This window comes from Petromyzon marinus, chromosome 69, assembly GCF_048934315.1.
Source record: "Petromyzon marinus isolate PM22_M1 ecotype Great Lakes invasive population chromosome 69, UKy_Petmar_22M1.pri1.0, whole genome shotgun sequence".
Classification (NCBI taxonomy): Eukaryota; Metazoa; Chordata; class Hyperoartia; order Petromyzontiformes; family Petromyzontidae; genus Petromyzon; species Petromyzon marinus.
In genome coordinates this window covers 6,514,900-6,538,678 of record NC_133735.1, presented here as the reverse complement: position 1 = coordinate 6,538,678, position 23,779 = coordinate 6,514,900, and the positions used below count along the sequence as shown (strand labels likewise).

Genomic DNA, 23,779 nt, shown 5'->3' with positions numbered 1-23,779 from the left:
ATAGGGCACTGCTGCTGCTACTCACAGCACTTGCCCCTGCAGCCTGCTAGAGGCTACACGGGGGACCTTTGTCTGTGTGTCTATAGGGCACTGCTGCTGCTACTCACAGCACTTGCCCCTACAGCCCTGCTAGAGGCTACACGGGGGACCTTTGTCTGTGTGTCTATAGACGCTGCTACTAACAGCACTTGCCCCTACACCCTACTAGAGGCTACAAGGGGGACCTTTGTCTGTGCACAGACGGCCAGCCACGTGTGTCGTGATTCTTGGCGAGGGTGAGCGGGCGAGGGAGGTCAGGCTCACTCAGGTGAGTCAGTGAGTGACTGAGTGAGTGAGTGACTGAGTGAGTGAGTGAGTGACTGACTGAGTGAGTGACTGAGTGAGTGAGTGACTGAGTGAGTGAGTGAGTGACTGAGTGAGTGACTGAGTGAGTGACTGAGTGAGTGAGTGACTGAGTGAGTGAGTAAGTGAACAACTGAGTGAGTGAGTGAGTGAACCACGAAGTGACTGACTGAGTGACTGAGTGAGTGAGTGACTGACTGAGTGAATGACTGACTGAGTGAGTGACCGACCGACTGACTGGGCAATGAAGCACTGAGTGACTGACTGGGCAAGTGAGTGAGTGAACGACAGAGTGACTGAGTGACTGACTGAGTGACTGACTGAGTGACTGACTGAGTGACTCGAGTGAGTGAACCACTGTCTCTCCCCCCACCACCATCCTCCCCCTCCCCCCCACCACCATCTCCCCCACCACCATCGCCCCGCCCCGCCCACCATCTCCCCCACCAGCACCCACCACCACCACCACCATGGCCGTCAAGGGCCCCGGTGCGGCCGCAGCTGCCTCGCCGGTGCCCGGCGTCGGCGTCGGCGCCGAGCCTGGGGCCTACAACGATGTGGACCTCGGCGGCACTTCGGCGACGCCGCTGGCGCCCGACCACCCCTACCAGCCCACCACGGTGCCGGACGTCAAGCGCCGGGGCGGCGGCGGTGCCGGCGGCGGTGCCGGCGGCCGCCACTCCGGGGCCTGCCCGGGGCCCCTCGGATTCCTCCTCTCGCCGCCCGGCATCCTGAAGCTGCTGCAGATGGTGGGCAGGGTCGGGGGGCAGGGCGCCCCGCTGGGCCGGCTCGCTCGTCCGTTCGTCCGTCCGCTTGCTCGCCCACCCGCTCGCTCACCCGCCAGTTCACCCGTCCACTCGTACATTCATTCACTCGCTCGCTCGCTCACCCACTGACCCACTGACCCACTGACCCACTCACCCTCTACTCGGGGCAGCAGCAGACTGCCAAACAACGGGGTGTGGCTCTTCTTCTGAACAAAAATATTAAGCTTGGCGGTGAGGTGTGGGAAGCTGTAAGCCCCAGGCTACTTTGGGCTCGCCTTCCCGTCAGCCGGAGGCGAGGAGTGGTGGTCGTGGTTACTTATGCCGCCCACCGAAGACGAACATCCGTGGAGGGATGCAGGCACAAGGCCGATGAGTCAGATGCCTTCTATGACCTCCTGTCACAGGTGCTGGCTAAAGTGGCCCCTCGGGAAAGAGTCATCATGTTGGGTGACTTCAATGCCCGAGTTGGTCATGATGCTGGCACCTGGTCTGGAGTGATTGGAAGGCATGGGCCAGATCAGCTCAATAACAACGGTAGGAGGCTGCTAGATTTTTGTCCAGCCCATGGGCTTGTAATTACCAACACACATCGTGGATGCATGCCGGGTCCAAGCAAGAACATCTGCTGGACTACATAGTGACGGACCAGCGGATGCGAGCCCATGTCCTTGACACCAGGACCTACCGTGCAGCTGATCTGCCCTCTGGCCATCGACTTGTCATCTGTAAGATGCGCCTGCCATTCTTCCACTCCGGTGGTGGGTCTACACCAGGACCCCATTCCAACCTAAAGTGGCCTGGTCTCAGTTATCTGATGAAAGTTTAGGACTATGGCTGATGCAGCTGCAATGGCTGCTTTGGGTACGCGGTCCAGACCTCCCCAGAGACCCTGGCTGACAGAGGAGATGTTCTGGATGGTTGAGAAAAAGCGACAGGCCCACTGTCATCGGCTACAGAATCCCATGTCAGAGAATGAGGAGGCTTACCGCAGCCTTCGCTCGGAGGTTCGGAGAGCCGTGAGGCGCTGCAAGGATGGGTGGTGGTCACGGGTTGCTGAGGAGATGGAATCTGCCTCTGGCCCGTGATCACAAATCTCTATTTAACTCCAACAAAAAAGTAACCTGCAGTGCCACACCTATTACCAGCATTAGGGGAACAAACGGTGATCCAATCTCCGACCCCCAGGAACAGGTTTGCAGATTTGCTGAGCATTTCTGTGAGGTCCTGGGGGGAGGGGAAATCCCTCAACCTGGAAAACATCGTGGCACAAAGTGAGGATGACCCTGCTGAGGCTGCGGTGCCTCAAATATCGGAAGAAGTCACCCCCTGTGAGTGGCTGGCTGAGGTGCCATCTGTCGAGGAAGTACTGAAGGCGATCCGAAGTCTTGAGACCAGGAAAGGCAGCCGGCAGAGATGATCTCCCAAGCGAAATGCTGAGGGAGGGTGGCGTTTGTGCACAGACTGCCCTATATGACATCATAACAATAGTCTGGACCACTGGACGGGTTCCACAGGATTGGAAGGATGCCCTGGTGGTCCCCCTCTTTAAGAAGGGGGACCACACAGACTGTAACAACTACAGGGGCATCTAACTCCTCAGTGTGCCGGGAAAGGTCCTGGCAAGGATTATTCAACATCACCTTTGCCAGGCATGCTGAGGAGAGGCTTGCGGAGCCCCAATGCGATTTCAAGAAAGGGCGGTCCTGCACAGATGCCATATTTTCTGTCCGTCTGTTACAGCAGAGGGCTAGGGAATTCCAGCAAGACCTACATCTCTGCTTTATTGACCTGTTCAAGGCCTATGATACCATCAGTAGGCCTGGGCTCTGGGTCGTTCTTCGTGCTTGTGGAGTTCCTGACCCTCTGCTCTCCATGATTAAGGCCCTTCATGATGGTGAGCGGGCCCGGTTGAAACTACGTGGCCGGGAGTCGGAACCATTCCCTGTACACCTTGGGGTGCGACTGGGATGTCCTCTGGCTCCATTATTTAACATTTATGACCATGTAGTTCGTGAAGCCTTTGATGGCTGTACCGGAGGAATTTCCATCTGGTACAGATGCAATGGGAGGCTGATCGATGCCCGGGTGCGGTCAAGGGATGGCTCCCTATTGGTCAACCACGTTACGTATGCCGATGATCTGGTAATTGCCGGTCACTCAGAGGAGGAGTTGGAGGCGCTGCTGCTGAACCTGGAGCGTGCCACTAAGAGGTGGGGCCTTACCATCAGACCCACCAAAACTAAGCACCTGCCTGGGTATTTTGTACCATCGGACACTCCATCCCCACAACTCCCAATCGAGAATGGGGTAGTTGTGGAGAGAGTGGAGAGTTTCCCATACCTGGGCAGTGTGCTTATGACCGGCTCCGGTTTAACAGCAGAGGTCTCACTCCGAATCAGTCGAGCGGCATTATATTTTCATCGGTTGCGTAACGCTGTGTGGAAGCTACCTGGTCTGTCGCTCCGCACTAAGCTTCAGGTCTTCTCGGCCACGGTCATTCCCTCTCTTCTCTACGCTTGCGAAATGTGGAACCCCCCAATGGAACATCTTCGCCGATTAGAAACATTTAGGCTGGCCTGCCTCCGATCCATCCTGGGTTTAACCAGGCTGGATTGTGTGAGGAGCTCACAAATCCTTGAAAGATCTGGGCAAGGTCCCATCGGTGGCTGGGTCATGTAGCCCGCATGCCCAGCCACCGCATGCCGAAACAGCTTTTGTTCAGCCGGATCGAGGGGGCTAAACGGGCGCGGCACGGGCTAGAGAAGAGATGGAGTGATGTGGTACAGGAGGACGTGGAGCTGAGTGGACTTGCCGATGACCGGTACCAGCGGTGTCAAGATCGGCCTCTGTGGAGGAGGCTCGTGAAGGACGCTGCTACTGGGCAGTTGGAGGCAGTCGCCCTCCAACAATAACGGAGGGCGGAGGAGCGACGCTCACAACAACGAGCGGAGCGCCGGGTGGCTAAAGCACAGCAAGTTGGCACAGTAGGGGGCACAGTGTTGGGTGCATGCTCACCCACTCACTCACCCACCTACCCACTCACTCACCCACCTACCCACTCACTGACTCATTCGCCCACTCACCCACCTACCCACTCACACTCACCCACCTACCCACTCACTCACCCACCTACGCACTCACTCACCCACCTACGCACTCACTCACCCACCCACTCACTCACACCCCACTCCCTCACCTACCCACCCACCAACCCACTCACTCACCCACCCACCCACCCACTCACCCACCCACTCACTCACTCACCTACTCACTCAATCACCCACCTACCCACTCACCTACCCACTCACTCACCCACTCACACCCACTCACTCACCCACTCACCTTCCCACTCACCCACACACCCACCCACTCACTCACCCACCTACCCACTCACCTACCCACTCACTCACCCACTCACTCACCCACCTACCCACTCACCCACTCACTCACACACTCACTCACCCACCTACCCACTCACTCACCCACCTACCTACGCACTCACCCACTCACCCACCTACCCACTCACCCACTCACTCACACCCCACCCACTCACCCACCCACTCTCCCACCCACCCACCCACCTACCCACCTACCCACTCACTCACATACCCACTCACCCACCCACCTACCCACTCACTCACCCACCTACCCACTCACTCACCCACCTACGCACTCACTCACCCACCTACGCACTCACTCACCCACCCACTCACTCACACCCCACTCCCTCACCTACCCACCCACCAACCCACTCACTCACCCACCCACCCACCCACTCACCCACCCACTCACTCACTCACCTACTCACTCAATCACCCACCTACCCACTCACCTACCCACTCACTCACTCACCCACTCACTCACCCACTCACTCACCCACTCACCTTCCCACTCACCCACACACCCACCCACTCACTCACCCACCTACCCACTCACCTACCCACTCACTCACCCACTCACTCACCCACCTACCCACTCCCCACTCACTCACACACTCACTCACCCACCTACCCACTCACTCACCCACCTACCTACGCACTCACCCACTCACCCACCTACCCACTCACCCACTCACTCACACCCCACCCACTCACCCACCCACTCTCCCACCCACCCACCCACCTACCCACCTACCCACTCACCCCCTCACTCACCTACCCACTCACCCACCCACCTATCCACTCACTCACCCACCCACCTACCCACTCACTCACCCACCTACCCACTCACCTACCCACTCACTCACTCACCCACTCACTCACCCACCTACCCACTCACCCACTCACTCACACACTCACTCACCCACCTACCTACGCACTCACCCACTCACCCACCTACCCACTCACCCACTCACTCACACCCCACCCACTCACCCACCCACTCTCCCACCCACCCACCCACCTACCCACCTATCCACTCACCCACTCACTCACATACCCACTCACCCACCCACCTACCCACTCACTCACCCACCTACCCACTCACTGACTCATTCGCCCACTCACCCACCTACCCTCTCACTCACCCACCTACCCACTCACTCACCCACCTACCCACTCACTCACCCACCTACGCACTCACTCACCCACCTACGCACTCACCTCACCCACCCACTCACTCACACCCCACTCCCTCACCTACCCACCCACCAACCCACTCACTCACCCACCCACCCACCCACTCACCCACCCACTCACTCACTCACCTACTCACTCAATCACCCACCTACCCACTCACCTACCCACTCACTCACCCACTCACTCACCCACTCACTCCCCACTCACCTTCCCACTCACCCACACACCCACCCACTCACTCATCCACCCTACCCACTCACCTACCCACTCACTCACCCACTCACTCACCCACCTACCCACTCACCCACTCACTCACACACTCACTCACCCACCTACCCACTCACTCACCCACCTACCTACGCACTCACCCACTCACCCACCTACCCACTCACCCACTCACTCACACCCCACCCACTCACCCACCCACTCTCCCACCCACCCACCTACCCACCTACCCACTCACCCCCTCACTCACCTACCCACTCACCCACCCACCTATCCACTCACCCACCCACCCACCTACCCACTCACTCACCCACCTACCCACTCACCTACCCACTCACTCACTCACTCACCCACTCACTCACCCACCTACCCACTCACCCACTCACTCACACACTCACTCACCCACCTACCTACGCACTCACCCACTCACCCACCTACCCACTCACCCACTCACTCACACCCCACCCACTCACCCACCCACTCTCCCACCCATCCACCCACCTACCCACCTACCCACTCATCCACTCACTCACATACCCACTCACCCACCCACCTACCCACTCACTCACCCACCTACCCACTCACTCACTCACTCACCCACCTACACACTCACTCACCCACCTACCCACTCCCTCACCTACCCACTCACCACTCACCCACCTACCCACTCACTCACCCACCTACCCACTCACTCACTCACTCACCCACCTACACACTCACTCACCCACCTACCCACTCCCTCACCTACCCACCCACCCACTCACTCACCCACTCACTCACCCACCTACCCACTCACTCACTCACCCACCTACCCACTCACTCCTTCACCCATCCACCCACCCACCCACACACCCACCCACCCACCCACTCACTCACCCACTCACTCACTCACCCACTCACTCACCCACCTACCCACTCACTCACTCACTCACCCACCTACCCACTCACTCCTTCACCTACCCACCCACCCACACACCCACCCACCCACTCTCCCACCCACTCACTCACCCACCTACCCACTCACCACCCACCCACTCACTCACCTACCTACCCACTCACTCACCCACCTACCCACTCACTCACCCACCTACCCACTCACTCCTTCACCTACCCACACACCCACACACCCACCCACTCACCCACCCACCCACTCACTCACCCACCTACCCACTCACTCCTTCACCTACCCACACACCCACACACCTACCCACCCACCCACCCACTCACCCACCCACTCACCCACTCACCCACTCACCCACCTACCCACCCACCCACTCACTCACCCACCCACCCACCCACCGACCCGCTCACCGTGGGAGTACGTGCGTGTGTGCCGCACAGCTTCTGTCGCTGGTGGCCTTCATCTGCGTGGAGGCTGTGGGTGCCTGCTCACGCTGCTCCGCCGTCTACTTCTTTGAGTTTGTGAGCTGCACGGCGTTCCTCGGAGGCCTCACGCTCATCACCGTGCTGGCCACCAGCCTCCAGCAACGAATCAGCCTCATCAATTGGGTTCTCATGGTGGGTGGGTGGGTGGGTGAATGGGTGGGTGAGTGGGTGGGTGGGTGAGTGGGAGGGTGAGTGGGTGGGTGGGTGGGAGAGTGAGTGAGTGGGTAGGTGTGTGGGTGAGTGGGAAGGTGGGTGAGTGAGTGAGTGGGTGGGTGGGTAGGTGAGTGAGTGAGTGGGTGAGTGAGTGAGTGGGTGGGTGAGTGGGTGGGAGAGTGGGTGAGTGGGTGGGAGAGTGGGTGAGTGGGTGGGAGAGTGAGTGAGTGGGTGGGTGAGTGAGTGAGTGGGTGAGTGAGTGAGTGGGTGGGTGGGTGGGTAGGTGAGTGGGTAGGTGAGTGGGTAGGTGGGTGGGTAGGTGGGTGAGCCGTCTACTTCTTTGAGTTTGTGAGCTGCACGGCGTTCCTCGGAGGCCTCACGCTCATCACCGTGCTGGCCACCAGCCTCCAGCAACGAATCAGCCTCATCAATTGGGTTCTCATGGTGGGTGGGTGGGTGGGTGAATGGGTGGGTGAGTGGGTGGGTGGGTGAGTGGGTGAGTGAGTGGGTGAGTGGGAAGGTGGATGAGTGGGTGAGTGAGTGGGTAGGTTGGTGGGTGAGTGAGTGGGTGGGTGGGTGGGTAGGTGAGTGGGTAGGTGGGTGGGTAGGTGGGTGGGTGAGTGGGAAGGTGGGTGAGTGAGTGAGTGGGTGGGTGGGTAGGTGAGTGAGTGAGTGGGTGAGTGAGTGAGTGGGTGGGTGGGTGAGTGGGTGAGTGGGTGGGAGAGTGGGTGAGTGGGTGGGAGAGTGGGTGAGTGGGTGGGAGAGTGAGTGAGTGGGTGGGTGAGTGAGTGAGTGGGTGAGTGGGTGGGTGGGTGGGTAGGTGAGTGGGTAGGTGAGTGGGTAGGTGGGTGGGTAGGTGGGTGAGCCGTCTACTTCTTTGAGTTTGTGAGCTGCACGGCGTTCCTCGGAGGCCTCACGCTCATCACCGTGCTGGCCACCAGCCTCCAGCAACGAATCAGCCTCATCAATTGGGTTCTCATGGTGGGTGGGTGGGTGGGTGAATGGGTGGGTGAGTGGGTGGGTGGGTGAGTGGGTGAGTGAGTGGGTGAGTGGGAAGGTGGATGAGTGGGTGAGTGAGTGGGTAGGTTGGTGGGTGAGTGAGTGGGTGGGTGGGTGGGTAGGTGAGTGGGTAGGTGGGTGGGTAGGTGGGTGGGTGAGTGGGAAGGTGGGTGAGTGAGTGAGTGGGTGGGTGGGTAGGTGAGTGAGTGAGTGGGTGAGTGAGTGAGTGGGTGGGTGGGTGAGTGGGTGAGTGGGTGGGAGAGTGGGTGAGTGGGTGGGAGAGTGGGTGAGTGGGTGGGAGAGTGAGTGAGTGGGTGGGTGAGTGAGTGAGTGGGTGAGTGGGTGGGTGGGTGGGTAGGTGAGTGGGTAGGTGAGTGGGTAGGTGGGTGGGTAGGTGGGTGAGCCGTCTACTTCTTTGAGTTTGTGAGCTGCACGGCGTTCCTCGGAGGCCTCACGCTCATCACCGTGCTGGCCACCAGCCTCCAGCAACGAATCAGCCTCATCAATTGGGTTCTCATGGTGGGTGGGAGGGTGGGTGGGTGGGTGAGTGGGTGGGTGGGTGAGTGGGTGGGAGAGTGGGTGAGTGGGTGGGAGAGTGAGTGAGTGGGTAGGTGAGTGGGTAGGTGTGTGGGTGAGTGGGAAGGTGGGTGAGTGAGTGAGTGGGTGGGTAGGTGAGTGGGTGAGTGAGTGGGTGAGTGGGTAGGTGAGTGGGTAGGTGAGTGGGTAGGTGAGTGGGTGAGTGAGTGGGTAGGTGAGTGGGTGGGTGGGTAGGTGAGTGGGTGAGTGGGTGGGTGAGTGGGTGAGTGGGTAGGTGAGTGGGTAGGTGGGTGGGTAGGTGAGTGGGTAGGTGGTTGGGTAGGTGGGTGGGTAGGTGAGTGGGTAGGTGGGTGAGTGAGTGAGTGGGTAGGTGGGTGGGTAGGTGGGTGGGTAGGTGGGTGGGTAGGTGGGTGGGTAGGTGGGTGGGTAGGTGGGTGAGTGAGTGAGTGGGTAGGTGGGTGGTAGGTGGGTGAGCCGTCTACTTCTTTGAGTTTGTGAGCTGCACGGCGTTCCTCGGAGGCCTCACGCTCATCACCGTGCTGGCCACCAGCCTCCAGCAACGAATCAGCCTCATCAATTGGGTTCTCATGGTGGGTGGGTGGGAGAGTGGGTGGGTGGGTGGGTGAGTGGGTGGGTGAGTGGGTGGGTGAGAGAGTGGTAGGGTGGGTGGGTGGGTTAGTGAGTGAGTGGGTTAGTGGGTGGGAGAGTGGGTGGGAGGGTGAGTGGGTGGGTGGGTGGGTGAGTGGGTTAGTGAGTGAGTGAGTGGGTGGGTGGGTGAGTGAGTGGGTGAGTGAGTGGGTGTGTGGGTGAGTGAGTGGGTTAGTGAGTGAGTGAGTGGGTGAGTGGGTGGGTGGGTGAGTGGGTGGGTGGGTGAGTGAGTGAGTGGGTGAGTGGGTGGGTGGGTGAGTGGGTGAGTGAGTGGGAGAGTGGGTGGGTGGATGGGTGAGTGGGTGGGTGGGAGAGTGGGTGGGTGGGTGAGTGAGTGAGTGGGTGAGTGGGTGGGTGGGTGGGTGGGTGAGTGAGTGAGTGAGTGGGTGAGTGGGTGGGTGGGTGGGTGAGTGAGTGAGTGGGTGAGTGAGTGAGTGAGCGGTGATTGCGGGTCACGTTTAGTGTCACTGTGGTCTCTCTGTTGTCGTCATGTTGTGGTCTCTGTTGTTGTTGTCATGTTGTTGTTGTTGTGTTGTTGTTGTTGTCCAGGACCACATCTTTACGCTGCTGTGCACGGTCTTCCTGTTCATCGCGAGCGTCGTTCTTGCAGCTCTCAACGACGGTCTGGGGCCTGACATCGCCGCTGTGGTAACCACAGACACACACACAGACACAGACAGACACACCCAGACACACACACACACACAGACACACACAGACACACACAGACACACACACACACACAGACACACACACACAGACACACACACACACAGACACACACACACACAGACACACACACACAGACACACACACAGACACACACAGACACACACACAGTCACAGACACACACACAGTCACAGACACACACACAGACACACACACACAGACACACACACACACAGACAGACACACACACAGACACACACACAGACACACACACACACACACAGACACACACAGGCCAACACCACGCCCAGCCGCCTTTGAGGCTGAGTCGACCTAGGGGAGGTCCATCACCGGCTCAGATAATCGTCACCGGTGGTGTTGGCCGTGAGCGGGAATCGAACCTGGGTCAAGTTCCCAGAGACACATAGAGACACCCACCCACTCATTCCACCCACCCACTTTCCCACCCACCCACCCGCTCACCCACCCACTCGTTCACCCACCCACAAAACTCACCCACCCACCCACATAACCCACCCACACAACCCACCCACCCGCTCACCCACCCACCCACCCACACAACCCATCCACCCACCCACACAACCCACACAACCCACCCACACAACCCACCCACCCGCTCACCCACCCGCTCACTCACCCGCTCACCCACCCACTCATTCCACCCACCCACTCATTCCACCCACCCACTCGCTCACCCACCCACCCACCCGCTCACCCACCCACCCACCCACACAACCCACCCACTCGCTCACCCACCTACCCACGCAACCCACCCACCCACCCACCCACCCGCTCACCCACCCGCTCACCCATCCGCTTACCCACCCACCCACACAACCCACCCACCCACCAACCCACCCACCAACCCACCCGCTCACCAACCCACCCACCAACCCACCCACCCACCAACCCACCCACCAACCCACCCGCTCACCAACCCACCCACCAACCCACCCACCAACCCACCCGCTCACCAACCCACCCACCAACCCACCCACCCACCAACCCACCTACCAACCCACCCACCAACCCACCCACCCGCTCACCCACCCACCAACCCACCCACCAACCCACCCACCAACCCACCCACCCGCTCACCCACCCACCAACCCACCCACCCACCAACCCACCCACTCGCTCACCAACCAACCCACCCACCAACCCACCCACCCGCTCACCCACCCACCAACCCACCCACCCACCAACCCACCCGCTCACCAACCCACCCACCAACCCACCCACCCACCAACCCACCCACCAACCCACCCGCTCACCAACCCACCAACCCACCCACCAACCCACCCACCAACCCACCCACCAACCCACCCACCAACCCACCCACCAACCAACCCACCCACCCACCAACCCACCCACCCACTCACCCACCCACCCACCAGGTTCGTAGCCCAGCGTAGCGCTAACCGCTGCACCCCCCACCCACCCCCACCCCCCACCCACCCCCACCTCCCCCCCACCACCCCCCCACCCCCCCCCACCACCCCCCCACAGGTGTTTGGCTTCCTGGCGTTCTTTGCGTGGGCGTGGGGGGCGGGGCTGGTGGCGTCGGCGTGGCGACGGGCGCCGCCCCCCTGGCGCGGCGGAGGGGGCGGGGCCTCCGGTGTGGGCGGGGCCTCGGGGCAGGAGTACCGGCGGACGCGGAGCGAGTCACGTGCCGGGGACAAGGGGCCTGACGACCCGCTCACCGTGTGACTCACCAACACGCTCACCAACACGCTCACCAACTCACCAACACGCTCACCAACACACTCACCAACACACTCACCAACACACTCACCAACTCACCGTGTGACTCACCAACACGCTCACCAACACGCTCACCAACTCACCAACACGCTCACCAACACACTCACCGTGTGACTCAACAACTCACCAACACACTCACCGTGTGACTCACCAACACACTCACCAACACGCTCACCAACTCACCAACACGCTCACCAACACACTCACCGTGTGACTCAACAACTCACCAACACACTCACCGTGTGACTCACCAACTCGCTCACCAGCTCACCAACTCACTCACCGTGTGACTCACCAACTCGCTCACCAGCTCACCAACTCACTCACCGTGTGACTCACCAACTCACTCACCAACACGCTCACCGTGTGACCAACACGCTCACCAACTCGCTCACCAACACACTCACCAACACGCTCACCGTGTGACCAACACGCTCACCAACACACTCACCAACTCACTCACCGTGTGACCAACACGCTCACCAACACACTCACCAACTCACTCACCGTGTGACCAACACGCTCACCAACACACTCACCAACACACTCACCGTGTGACCAACACGCTCACCAACACACTCACCAACACACTCACCGTGTGACCAACACGCTCACCAACACACTCACCAACACACTCACCGTGTGACCAACACGCTCACCAACACACTCACCAACTCGCTCACCGTGTGACTCACCAACTCACCATCTCACCAACTCGCTCACCAACACACTCACCAACTCACCGTGTGACTCACCAACTCGCTCACCAGCTCACCAACTCACTCACCGTGTGACTCACCAACTCGCTCACCAGCTCACCAACTCACTCACCGTGTGACTCACCAACTCACCAACACACTCACCGTGTGACTCACCAACTCGCTCACCAGCTCACCAACTCACCGTGTGACTCACCAACTCACCATGTGACTCACCAACACGCTCACCAACACACTCACCAACTCACCAACTCACCAACACACTCACCAGCTCACTCACCGTGTGACTCACCAACTCACCAACACGCTCACCGTGTGACTCACCAACTCACCAACACGCTCACCAACTCACCAACACGCTCACCAACACGCTCACCGTGTGACTCACCAACAAGCTCACCAGCTCACCAACTCACCGTGTGACTCACCAACTCACCAGCTCACCAACACGCTCACCAACTCACCAACTCACCAACACACTCACCAACACGCTCACTGTGTGACTCAACAACTCACCAGCTCACCAACTCACCAACTCACCAACACACTCACCAACACGCTCACCGTGTGACTCACCAACTCACCAACACGCTCACCAATTCACCAACATGCTCACCAACACGCTCACTGTGTGACTCACCAACACGCTCACCAGCTCACCAACTCACTGTGTGACTCACCAACTCACCAGCTCACCAACACGCTCACCAAGTCACCAACTCACCAACACACTCACCAACACGCTCACCGTGTGACTCACCAACTCACCAGCTCACCAACTCACCAACTCACCGTGTGACTCACCAACTCACCGTGTGACTCACCAACTCACCAACACACTCACCAACTCACCAACTCACCAACACGCTCACCAGCTCACCGTGTGACCAACACACTCACCAACTCACCAACACGCTCACCAGCTCACCAACACGCTCACCGTGTGACTCACCAACTCGCTCACCAGCTCACCAACTCACTCACCGTGTGACTCACCAACACGCTCACCAACTCACCAACTCACCGACTCACCTACTCACCAACACGCTCACCAACACGCTCACCGTGTGACTCACCAACTCACCAGCTCACCGTGTGACTCACCAACACGCTCACCAACTCACTCACCGTGTGACTCACCAACTCACCAATACACTCACCGTGTGACTCACCAGCTCACCAACACACTCACCAACTCACTCACCAACTCACCAACACGCTCACCAGCTCACCAACACGCTCACCGTGTGACTCACCAACTCACCAACACACTCACCGTGTGACTCACCAACTCACCATGTGACTCACCAACACGCTCACCGTGTGACTCACCAACTCACCAACACGCTCACCATGTGACTCACCAACTCACCAACACACTCACCAACACGCTCACCAACTCACCAACTCACCAGCTCACCAACACGCTCACCGTGTGACTCGCCAACACGCTCACCAACTCGCTCACCAACTCACCAACACGCTCACCGTGTGACTCACCAACACGCTCACCAACTCACCAACACGCTCACCGTGTGACTCACCAACACGCTCACCAACTCACCAACTCACCAACTCACCTACTCACCGTGTGACTCACCAACTCACCAACACGCTCACCATGTGACTCACCAACTCACCTACTCACCGTGTGACTCACCAGCTCACCTACTCACCAACTCACCTACTCACCAACACGCTCACCTACTCACCAACTCACCAACTCACCAACACACTCACCTACTCACCGTGTGACTCACCAGCTCACCGTGTGACTCACCAACTCACCGTGTGACTCACCAACTCACCTACTCACCAACACGCTCACCTATTCACCAACTCACCTACTCACCAACACGCTCACCTACTCACCAACTCACCTACTCACCAACACGCTCACTGTGTGACTCACCAACACGCTCACCTCACCAACTGACCAGCTCACCAACACGCTCACCTACTCACCAACTCACCTACTCACCAACACGCTCACCTACTCACCAACTCACCTACTCACCAACACGCTCACCTACTCACCAACTCACCTACTCACCAACACGCTCACCTACTCACCAACTCACCTACTCACCAACACGCTCACCTACTCACCAACACGCTCACCTACTCACCAACTCACCTACTCACCAACACGCTCACCTACTCACCAACTCACCTACTCACCAACACGCTCACCTACTCACCAACTCACCTACTCACCAACACGCTCACCTACTCACCAACTCACCTACTCACCAACACGCTCACCTACTCACCAACTCACCTACTCACCAACACGCTCACCTACTCACCAACTCACCTACTCACCAACACGCTCACCGTGTGACTCACCAACTCACCTACTCACCAACTCACCAACACGCTCACCGTGTGACTCACCAACTCACCGTGTGACTCACAAACTCACCGCGTGACTCACCAACACGCTCACTGTGTGACTCACCAACTCACCTACTCACCAACTCACCTACTCACCAACACGCTCACCTACTCACCAACTCACCTACTCACCAACATGCTCACCGTGTGACTCACCGTGTGACTCACCAGCTCACCAACTCACCATGTGACTCACCAACTCACCGTGTGACTCACCAACTCACCAACACGCTCACCGTGTGAATTCCAACTCACCAACATGCTCACCAGCTCACCGTGTGACTCACCGTGTGACTCACCAGCTCACCAACACACTCACCGTGTGACTCACCAGCTCACCGACTCACCAACTCACCGTGTGACTCACCAGCTCACCTACTCACCCACACGCTCACCATCTCACCCACACGCTCACCCACACGCTCACCATGTGACTCACCAGCTCACCAGCTCACCTACTCACCAGCTCACCTACTCACCAACACACTCACCGTGTGACTCACCAGCTCACCGTGTGACTCACCAGCTCACCGTGTGACTCACCAACTCACCTACTCACCAACACACTCACCGTGTGACTCACCAGCTCACCGTGTGACTCACCAGCTCACCGTGTGACTCACCAACTCACCTACTCACCAACACGCTCACCGTGTGACTCACCAGCTCACCGTGTGACTCACCCACACGCTCACCCACACGCTCACCGTGTGACTCATCAGCTCACCCACATGCTCACCCACACGCTCACCGTGTGACTCACTCACCCTGTGACTCACTCACTCACCAACTCACTTGCCCTGTGACTCACTCACCTACTCACCCTGTGACTCACTCACTCACCCACTCACTCACCCTGTGACTCACTCACCCTGTGACCCACTCACTCACCCTGTGACTCACTCACCCTGTGACTCACTCACCCTGTGACTCACTCACCCTGTGACTCACTCACTCACCCTGTGACTCACTCACCCTGTGACTCACTCACCCTGTGACCCACTCACTCACTCACTCACCCTGTGACTCACTCACCCTGTGACTCACTCACCCTGTGACTCACTCACTCACCCACTCACTCACCCTGTGACTCACTCACCCTGTGACCCACTCACTCACCCTGTGACTCACTCACCCTGTTACTCACTCACCCTGTGACTCACTCACCCACTCACTCACCCTGTGACTCACTCACCCACTCACTCACCTACTCACTCACCCTGTGACTCACTCACCCACTCACTCACCCTGTAACTCACTCACTCACCTACTCACTCACCCTGTTACTCACTCACCCTGTGACTCACTCACCCACTCACTCACCCTGTGACTCACTCACCCACTCACTCACCCTGTAACTCACTCACTCACCTACTCACTCACCCTGTGACTCACTCACCCTGTGACTCACTCACCCACTCACCCTGTGACTCATTCACTCACTCACCCTGTGACTCACTCACTCACCCTGTGACTCACTCACCCTGTGACTCACCCTGTGACTCACTCACCCACTCACCCTGTCACTCACTCACCCACTCACCCTGTGACTCACTCACCCACTCACCCTGTGACTCACTCACTCACCCTGTGATTCACTCACCCTGTGACTCACTCACCCTGTGACTCACCCTGTGACTCACCCACTCACTCATCCACACACTCACCCACTCACCCTGTGACTCACCCTGTGACTCACCCACTCACCCACTCACTCACCCACTCACTCACCCTGTAACTCACCCTGTGACTCACTCACCCTGTTACTCACCCTGTGACTCACCCTGTGACTCACCCTGTGACTCACTCACCCTGTGACTCACCCTGTGACTCACCCTGTGACTCACTCACCCTGTGACTCACCCTGTGACTCACCCACTCACTCACCCACTCACTCACCCACTCACTCACCCTGCGACTCACTCACCCTGTGACTCACCCTGTGACTCACTCACCCTGTGACTCACCCACTCACTCACCCTGTGACTCACCCTGTGACTCACTCACCCTGTGACTCACCCTGTGACTCACCCTGTGACTCACCCACTCACTCACCCACTCACTCACCCACTCACTCACCCACTCACTCACCCTGTGACTCACTCACCCTGTGACTCACTCACCCTGTGACTCACCCTGTGACTCACTCACCCTGTGACTCACCCACTCACTCACCCACTCACTCACCCTGTGACTCACCCTGTGACTCACTCACCCTGTGACTCACCCTGTGACTCACTCACCCACTCACTCACCCACTCACTCACCCTGTGACTCACCCTGTGACTCACCCTGTGACTCACTCACCCACTCACTCACCCACTCACTCACCCTGTGACTCACCCTGTGGCTCACCTCTGTCGCCGTGACGGTCGCGGTAACTCAAAACATTCCGGCCTTTGCCAGGGCCAACTCTCTGCTGGGCTCCGTGAAGATGGTGGCGGTGGTGGTGGTGGTGGCGTCTTGTTGTTGTTGTTGTTGACGTCTTGGTGTTGACGTTGTTGTTGTTGTTGACGTTGTTGTTGTTGTTGCTGCGTCTTGTCGACCATTCCGGGTTTCATTCGACGCGGCCCGGTTTGGCGAACTTGCTCCCTCGCTCAGTCACTCGCTCAGTCACTCATTCCCTCACTCGCTCGCTCAGTCACTCGCTTAGTCACTCGCTTAGTCACTCCCTCAGTCACTCGCTCAGTCACTCCCTCAGTCACTCGCTCAGTCACTCCCTCGCTCAGTCACTCACTCAGTCACTCGCTCAGTCACTCCCTCGCTCAGTCACTCCCTCGCTCAGTCACTCACTCAGTCACTCGCTCAGTCACTCGCTCAGTCACTCACTCGCTCAGTCACTCCCTCGCTCAGTCACTCCCTCGCTCAGTCACTCGTTCACTCAGCCACTCGCTCAGCCACTCACTCAGCCACTCGCTCAGTCACTCCCTCGCTCAGTCACTCGCTCGCTCAGTCACTCACTCAGTCACTCGCTCAGTCACTCGTTCACTCAGCCACTCGCTCAGTCACTCGCTCAGTCACTCGCTCAGTCACTCCCTCGCTCAGCCACTCGCTCAGTCACTCGCTCAGTCGTTCACTCAGCCACTCGCTCAGTCACTCGCTCGCTCAGTCACTCGCTCAGTCACTCGCTCAGTCACTCGCTCAGTCACTCACTCGCTCAGTCACTCGTTCACTCAGCCACTCGTTCAGCCATTCGCTCAGTCACTCCCTCGCTCAGCCACTCGCTCAGTCACTCGCTCAGTCGTTCACTCAGCCACTCGCTCAGTCACTCGCTCGCTCAGCCACTCGCTCAGCCACTCGCTCAGTCACTCCCTCGCTCAGTCACTCACTCAGTCACTCAATCACCTATTCAGTCACCTCAATCACCTATTCACTCACCTATTCACTCTGCCCTCTATCGATCAGCCCCACTCGCCCCGCCCCACCCCACTCGCCCCGCCCCACCCACTCGCCCCGCCCCACCCACTCGCCCCGCCCCACTCGCCCCGCCCAACTCGCCCCGCCCAACTCGCCCAGCCCCACTCGCCCCGCCCCACTTGCCCCGCCCCACTCGCCCAGCCCCACTTGCCCCGCCCCACCCCACTCGCCCCACCCCACTCGCCCCGCCCCGCCCCACTCGCCCCGCCCCTCGCCTCGCCCACCCTCAGCCAGCAGTGGAAATTCCACATTTTTGTAAGAAGGATCACGCTCGGTTTTTTGTATCTCTCTGTGTCTCTGTCTCTCTGTGTCTCTCTGTCTCTCTGTGTCCCTGTCTCTCTGTGTGTATCTGTGTCTGTCTCTCTGTGTCTCTCTGTGTCCCTGTTTCTCTGTGTGTATCTGTGTCTGTCTCTCTGTGTCTCTGTGTCTCTCTGTGTCCCTGTCTCTCTGTGTGTATCTGTGTCTGTCTCTCTGTGTCCCTGTCTCTCTGTGTCTCTGTGTCTCTCTGTGTCTCTCTGTGGCTCTCTCTGTGTTTCTCTGTGTCTCTGTCTGTCTCTCTGTGCGTCTCTGTCTTTCTATGTCTGTCTGTCTCTCTGTGTCTGTGTCTCTCTCTGTCTCTCTGCGTCCCTCTCTCCCTTACATAGAACAAACGTTGTTGAAATGCAACAACGTGGTAGTCAAGTTTGTGGCACTGGAGTGATTGATCGATGATAATTGATGGTGGTGGTGGTGGTAGTTGTATTGTTGATGAATCGTGCTGACGACGATCACCGGTGACGATGATCGGTGATGGTGATGGCGGCAAAAATTGGCATTGGGGGAAAAAAATCATCCCAACCACGGAACCCGTGATGGCACTGATCTGGTGTCGGAGCACAGAGCGGTGGCCGGAGATGTTGACTACCTCGCCTGGTACGCGGGAGGTCGTGGGTTCAATCCCGACCCCTCTTGTAGATGTGGAGTCTGCGTCTCTCATCATCATCATCATCACAGTGGCCAGGAGATGTTGACTACCTCGCCTGGTACGCGGGAGGTCGTGGGTTCAATCCCGATCCCTCCTGTAGATTTGGAGTCTGTGTCTCTCTCTCATCATCATCACGGTGGCTGTGAGATGTTGACCACCTCGCCTGGTCTACAGGAGGTCGTGGGTTCAATCCCGATCCCTCCTGTAGATTTGGAGTCTGTCTCTCTAATCATCATCACCTTGGCTGTGAGATGTTGACCACCTCGCCTGGTATACAGGAGGTCGTGGGTTCAATCCCGACCCCTCCTGTAGATTTGAAGTCTGCGTCTCTCTCTCATCGCATCATCATCATGGTGGCTAGATGTTGACCACCTCGCCTGGTATACAGGAGGTCGTGGGTTCAATCCCGTGACCCTGACGATGCCTGCTGCTGCTGCTGCTGTAGATGTGGAGTCTGCGTCTCTCTCATCATCATCATCACGGTGGCTAAGAGATGTTGACCACCTCGCCTGGTCTACAGGAGGTCGTGGGTTCAATCCCGACCCTGACGATGCTGTATATTTGCAGTCAGAGATTCTCTCTCTCCCCCTCTCTCTGTCTGTCTGTGTGTGTCTCTCCGTGGGCCGCGTGGATTTAGAATTGACGATGCCACCCGTTTAAGAGTATTTGGCTGCTCCTAGAAATGTCCACGTGGTGGTTCGTGACGGTGGTGATGACGATGACATAAATCACTTTTGCTGGTTGGAGCCGTCGTCATTTGTTGAAGGGTTCTCGTTGGTGGGAAGCTTACACCTCCAACCGGTAAGATGATTACATTAAAAAACAACATTGTAATAGTTTATGGAAATTGTGCGTGCGTGTCTGTGTGTGGGGAGCGGTAGTGTAGCGGTTAGCGCTACGAACCCAGCTCACGGCCACCAACACCACCAACACCACCACCACCAACACCACCCACAGTGACGATTATCTGAACCGGTCCCGGACCTCACCTAGGTCGACTCGGCCTCAAATGAGTCACCCGGTGTAAGCGGAGTAAACATCGCCGCTGGGGGGGGGGGGGGGGGGAGAGACAAAGGCGGCCGTGCGTGGTTGTCCTGGCCACCCACCCCCTCTGTGTGTGTGTGTGTAGCCACAGTGGCCGGTAAGCCTTCATAGACTGCTGCTGCTGCTACTACTCGCCACTAACAGCACTTGCCCCTGCAGCACTTTTAGAGCCTAAACCGTGGTGGGTGGGTCGGGATCTTTGTCCTTTGAGCACGTGGCCGGGTCGTGACGTCACAGCGCCCTCGGCGTCAGCGCCTCCGCGATTGGTTGAATTGCCGAGTGACGGCGAGGCGCTTGGCCCCTCCCACCCACGTGCCTGCTGTTAATTCTCCCGTCGGCACGCGGTTCCTTGGGTTTGTTTGTGATGTCGTCGGCGGTATCTCGTGTACAAAATGGACCGTGATTAATAAAAAATAAACCGTGAAGGATGTCGCCGTCGTGGTCGCCGCCGCCAAGGGGGTCGCCGGGCCGGGGCCGGGGGGGGGGGGGGCACCACGCAGGGAGGCACCGCGGCACGGAGAATTGGTGAAGCGACAAGGGGCCACCCCGTCCTGGGCCTTGTCGGGGCCCTCTCCCTCCTGGGTCCACTCCCTCCTGGGCCTTGCCGGGGCCCTCCTGGGTCTACTCCCTCCTGGGTCCACTCCCTCCTGGGCCTTGTCAGGGCCCTCTCCTTCCTGGGCCTTGTCGGGGCCCTCCTGGGTCCACTCCCTCCTGGGCCTTGTCGGGGCCCTCTCCCTCCTGGGCCCTCTCCCTCCTGGACCTTGCCAGGGCCCTCTCCCTCCTGGGTCCACTCCCTCCTGGGCCTTGTCAGGGCCCTCTCCCTCCTGGGCCTTGTCGGGGCCCTCTCCCTCCTGGGCCCTCTCCCTCCTGGACCTTGCCAGGGCCCTCTCCCTCCTGGGCCCTCTCCCCCCGGGCCTTGCCAGGGCCCTCTCCCTCCTGGGCCTTGCCGGGGCCCTCTCCCTCCTGGGCCCTCTCCCCCCGGGCCTTGCCAGGGCCATCTCCCTCCTGGGTCCACTCCCTCCTGGGCCTTGCCAGGGCCCTCTCCCTCCTGGGCCCTCTCCCCCCGGGCCTTGCCAGGGCCCTCTCCCTCCTGGGTCCTCTCCCTCCTGGGCCTTGTCAGGGCCCTCTCCCTCCTGGGTCCACTCCCTCCTGGGCCTTGTCAGGGCCCTCTTCCTCCTGGGCCTTGTCGGGGCCCTCTCCTTCCTGGGCCCTCTCCCTCCTGGACCTTGCCAGGGCCCTCTCTCTCCTGGGCCCTCTCCCCCCGGGCCTTGCCAGGGCCCTCTCCCTCCTGGGCCTTGCCGGGGCCCTCTCCCTCCTGGGCCCTCTCCCCCCGGGCCTTGCCAGGGCCATCTCCCTCCTGGGTCCACTCCCTCCTGGGCCTTGCCAGGGCCCTCTCCCTCCTGGGCCCTCTCCCCCCGGGCCTTGCCAGGGCCATCTCCCTCCTGGGTCCTCTCCCTCCTGGGCCTTGTCAGGGCCCTCTCCCTCCTGGGCCCTGCTGTGGGCCTTGTCAAAAAAAAGGAAAGTAAAAACCGAGCCTCTCCCCCCCCCCCCCTTCTCCGATTGGTTACTTAACGGTGGGGGAGGGGGGGGTGACGTTGAAGGGGATTGGAGGAGAAATACCAAAGTGGAATAGGGAGGGAAACGTGGGAGCGGAGGGGCGATGGACAGGGGAGGAACGCGAGGGGGGTGGGGTCGCGTTACGGGAACGAGGGAAGGTGATTGGAGGAAAAGCGGAGGGCCTCGAGGAATCTTCGAGAAAAGGGGGGGGGAGGGGGAGGGGTGGGGGGCTTGAGGGATAGACGTAGTGGACGCCAGAGAGTTAGACATTGCTTGTAGTAAAGGCGAATCTCTTGAAGACACCCGCGGTGTGCGTGAGTCTCTCGAGATTTTATGTCCCAAATAAACCAAGCTATCCTGTGTAAAGTGGAACCGAGAGAGTTAGACATTGCTTGTAGTGAAGGTGAATTCTTTGAAGACACCAGCGGTGCGTGTGTCTCTCTCGTGATTTCATGTCCTCGATGAACCAGGGCTATCCTGTGTAAAGTGGAACCGAGAGAGTTCGAGATTGCTTGTAGTGAAGGTGAATCCCTTGAAGACACCCGCGTGTGGATGTCCGTGCGTGTCTCTCGTGCCTAAGGAAATGAAGACTCATCCTTTAAAGACTGCTGTGTCGTGGTGTGTCACTAAGATCCTTTCATCGGTCGTGGTGGTTTTTACGTCCTCAATGGACCAGGGCTATCCTGTGTAGTGTGGAAGCGAGAGAGAGAGTTAGACATTGCTTGTAGTGAAGGTGAATCCCTTGAAGATACCCGCAGTGCGTGTGTCTCTCTCGTGATTTTACGTCCTCAATGAACCAGGGCTATCCTGTGTAGTGTGGAAGTGAGAGAGAGAGAGAGTTAGACATTGCTTGTAGTGAAGGTGAATCCCTTGAAGATACCCGCCGTGCGTGTGTCTCTCTCGTGATTTTACGTCCTCAATGAACCAGGGCTATCCTGTGTAGTGTGGAAGCGAGAGAGAGAGATGCTTGTAGTGAAGGTGAATTCCTTGAAGACACCCGCCGTGCGTGTCTCTCTCTCGTGATTTTACGTCCTCAATGAACCAGGGCTATCTTGTGTAGTGTGGAAGCGAGAGAGAGTTTGAGATGCTTGTAGTGAAGGTGAATTCCTTGAAGACACCCGCGGTACGTTAGTCTCTCTCGTGCCTAAGGAAATGAAGATGATCGACAGGGGAGGAACGCTTGGGAAGAATGGCGTTAGGGGAAAGTGGGAAGGCGATTGGCTAGAGGGAAAGCGAAGGGTCTCGATGAACCTTGGGTAAAAGGGGGAGGCGACTTGAGGGATAGACGTAGTGGAAGCCAGAGTCCATGACGCTTGGAGTGAAGGTGAATCCCTTGAAGACACCCGCGTGTGGATGTCCGTGCGTGTCCCTCGTGCCTAAGGAAATGAAGACTCCTCATCCGTTGAAGACTGCTGTGTCGTGGTGTGTCACTAAGATCCTTTCATCGGTCGTGGTGGTTTTTACGTCCTCAATGAACCAGGGCTATCCTGTGTAGTGTGGAAGTGAGAGAGAGAGTTCTAGATTGCTTGTAGTGAAGGTGAATCCCTTGAAGACACCCGCTGTGCGTGAGTCTCTCGTGATTTTACGTCCTC

At 58.6% G+C, this 23,779-nt stretch overlaps 1 protein-coding gene across 1 annotated transcript; it reads left to right on the top strand.

Moving 5' to 3' along the window:
• The first annotated feature begins 94 nt into the window (after nt 1–94).
• On the top strand, nt 95–21,055 carry LOC116957082 (CKLF-like MARVEL transmembrane domain-containing protein 4). The gene is made up of 6 exons (XM_076055121.1): nt 95–307; nt 793–1,091; nt 7,253–7,429; nt 9,460–9,576; nt 10,184–10,282; nt 11,835–21,055. The coding sequence occupies exons 2-6, from the start codon at nt 813–815 to the stop codon at nt 12,033–12,035; spliced, it is 873 nt and encodes a 290-aa protein (XP_075911236.1). The 5' UTR covers nt 95–307; nt 793–812; the 3' UTR covers nt 12,036–21,055.
• The last annotated feature ends 2,724 nt before the right edge of the window (nt 21,056–23,779 follow it).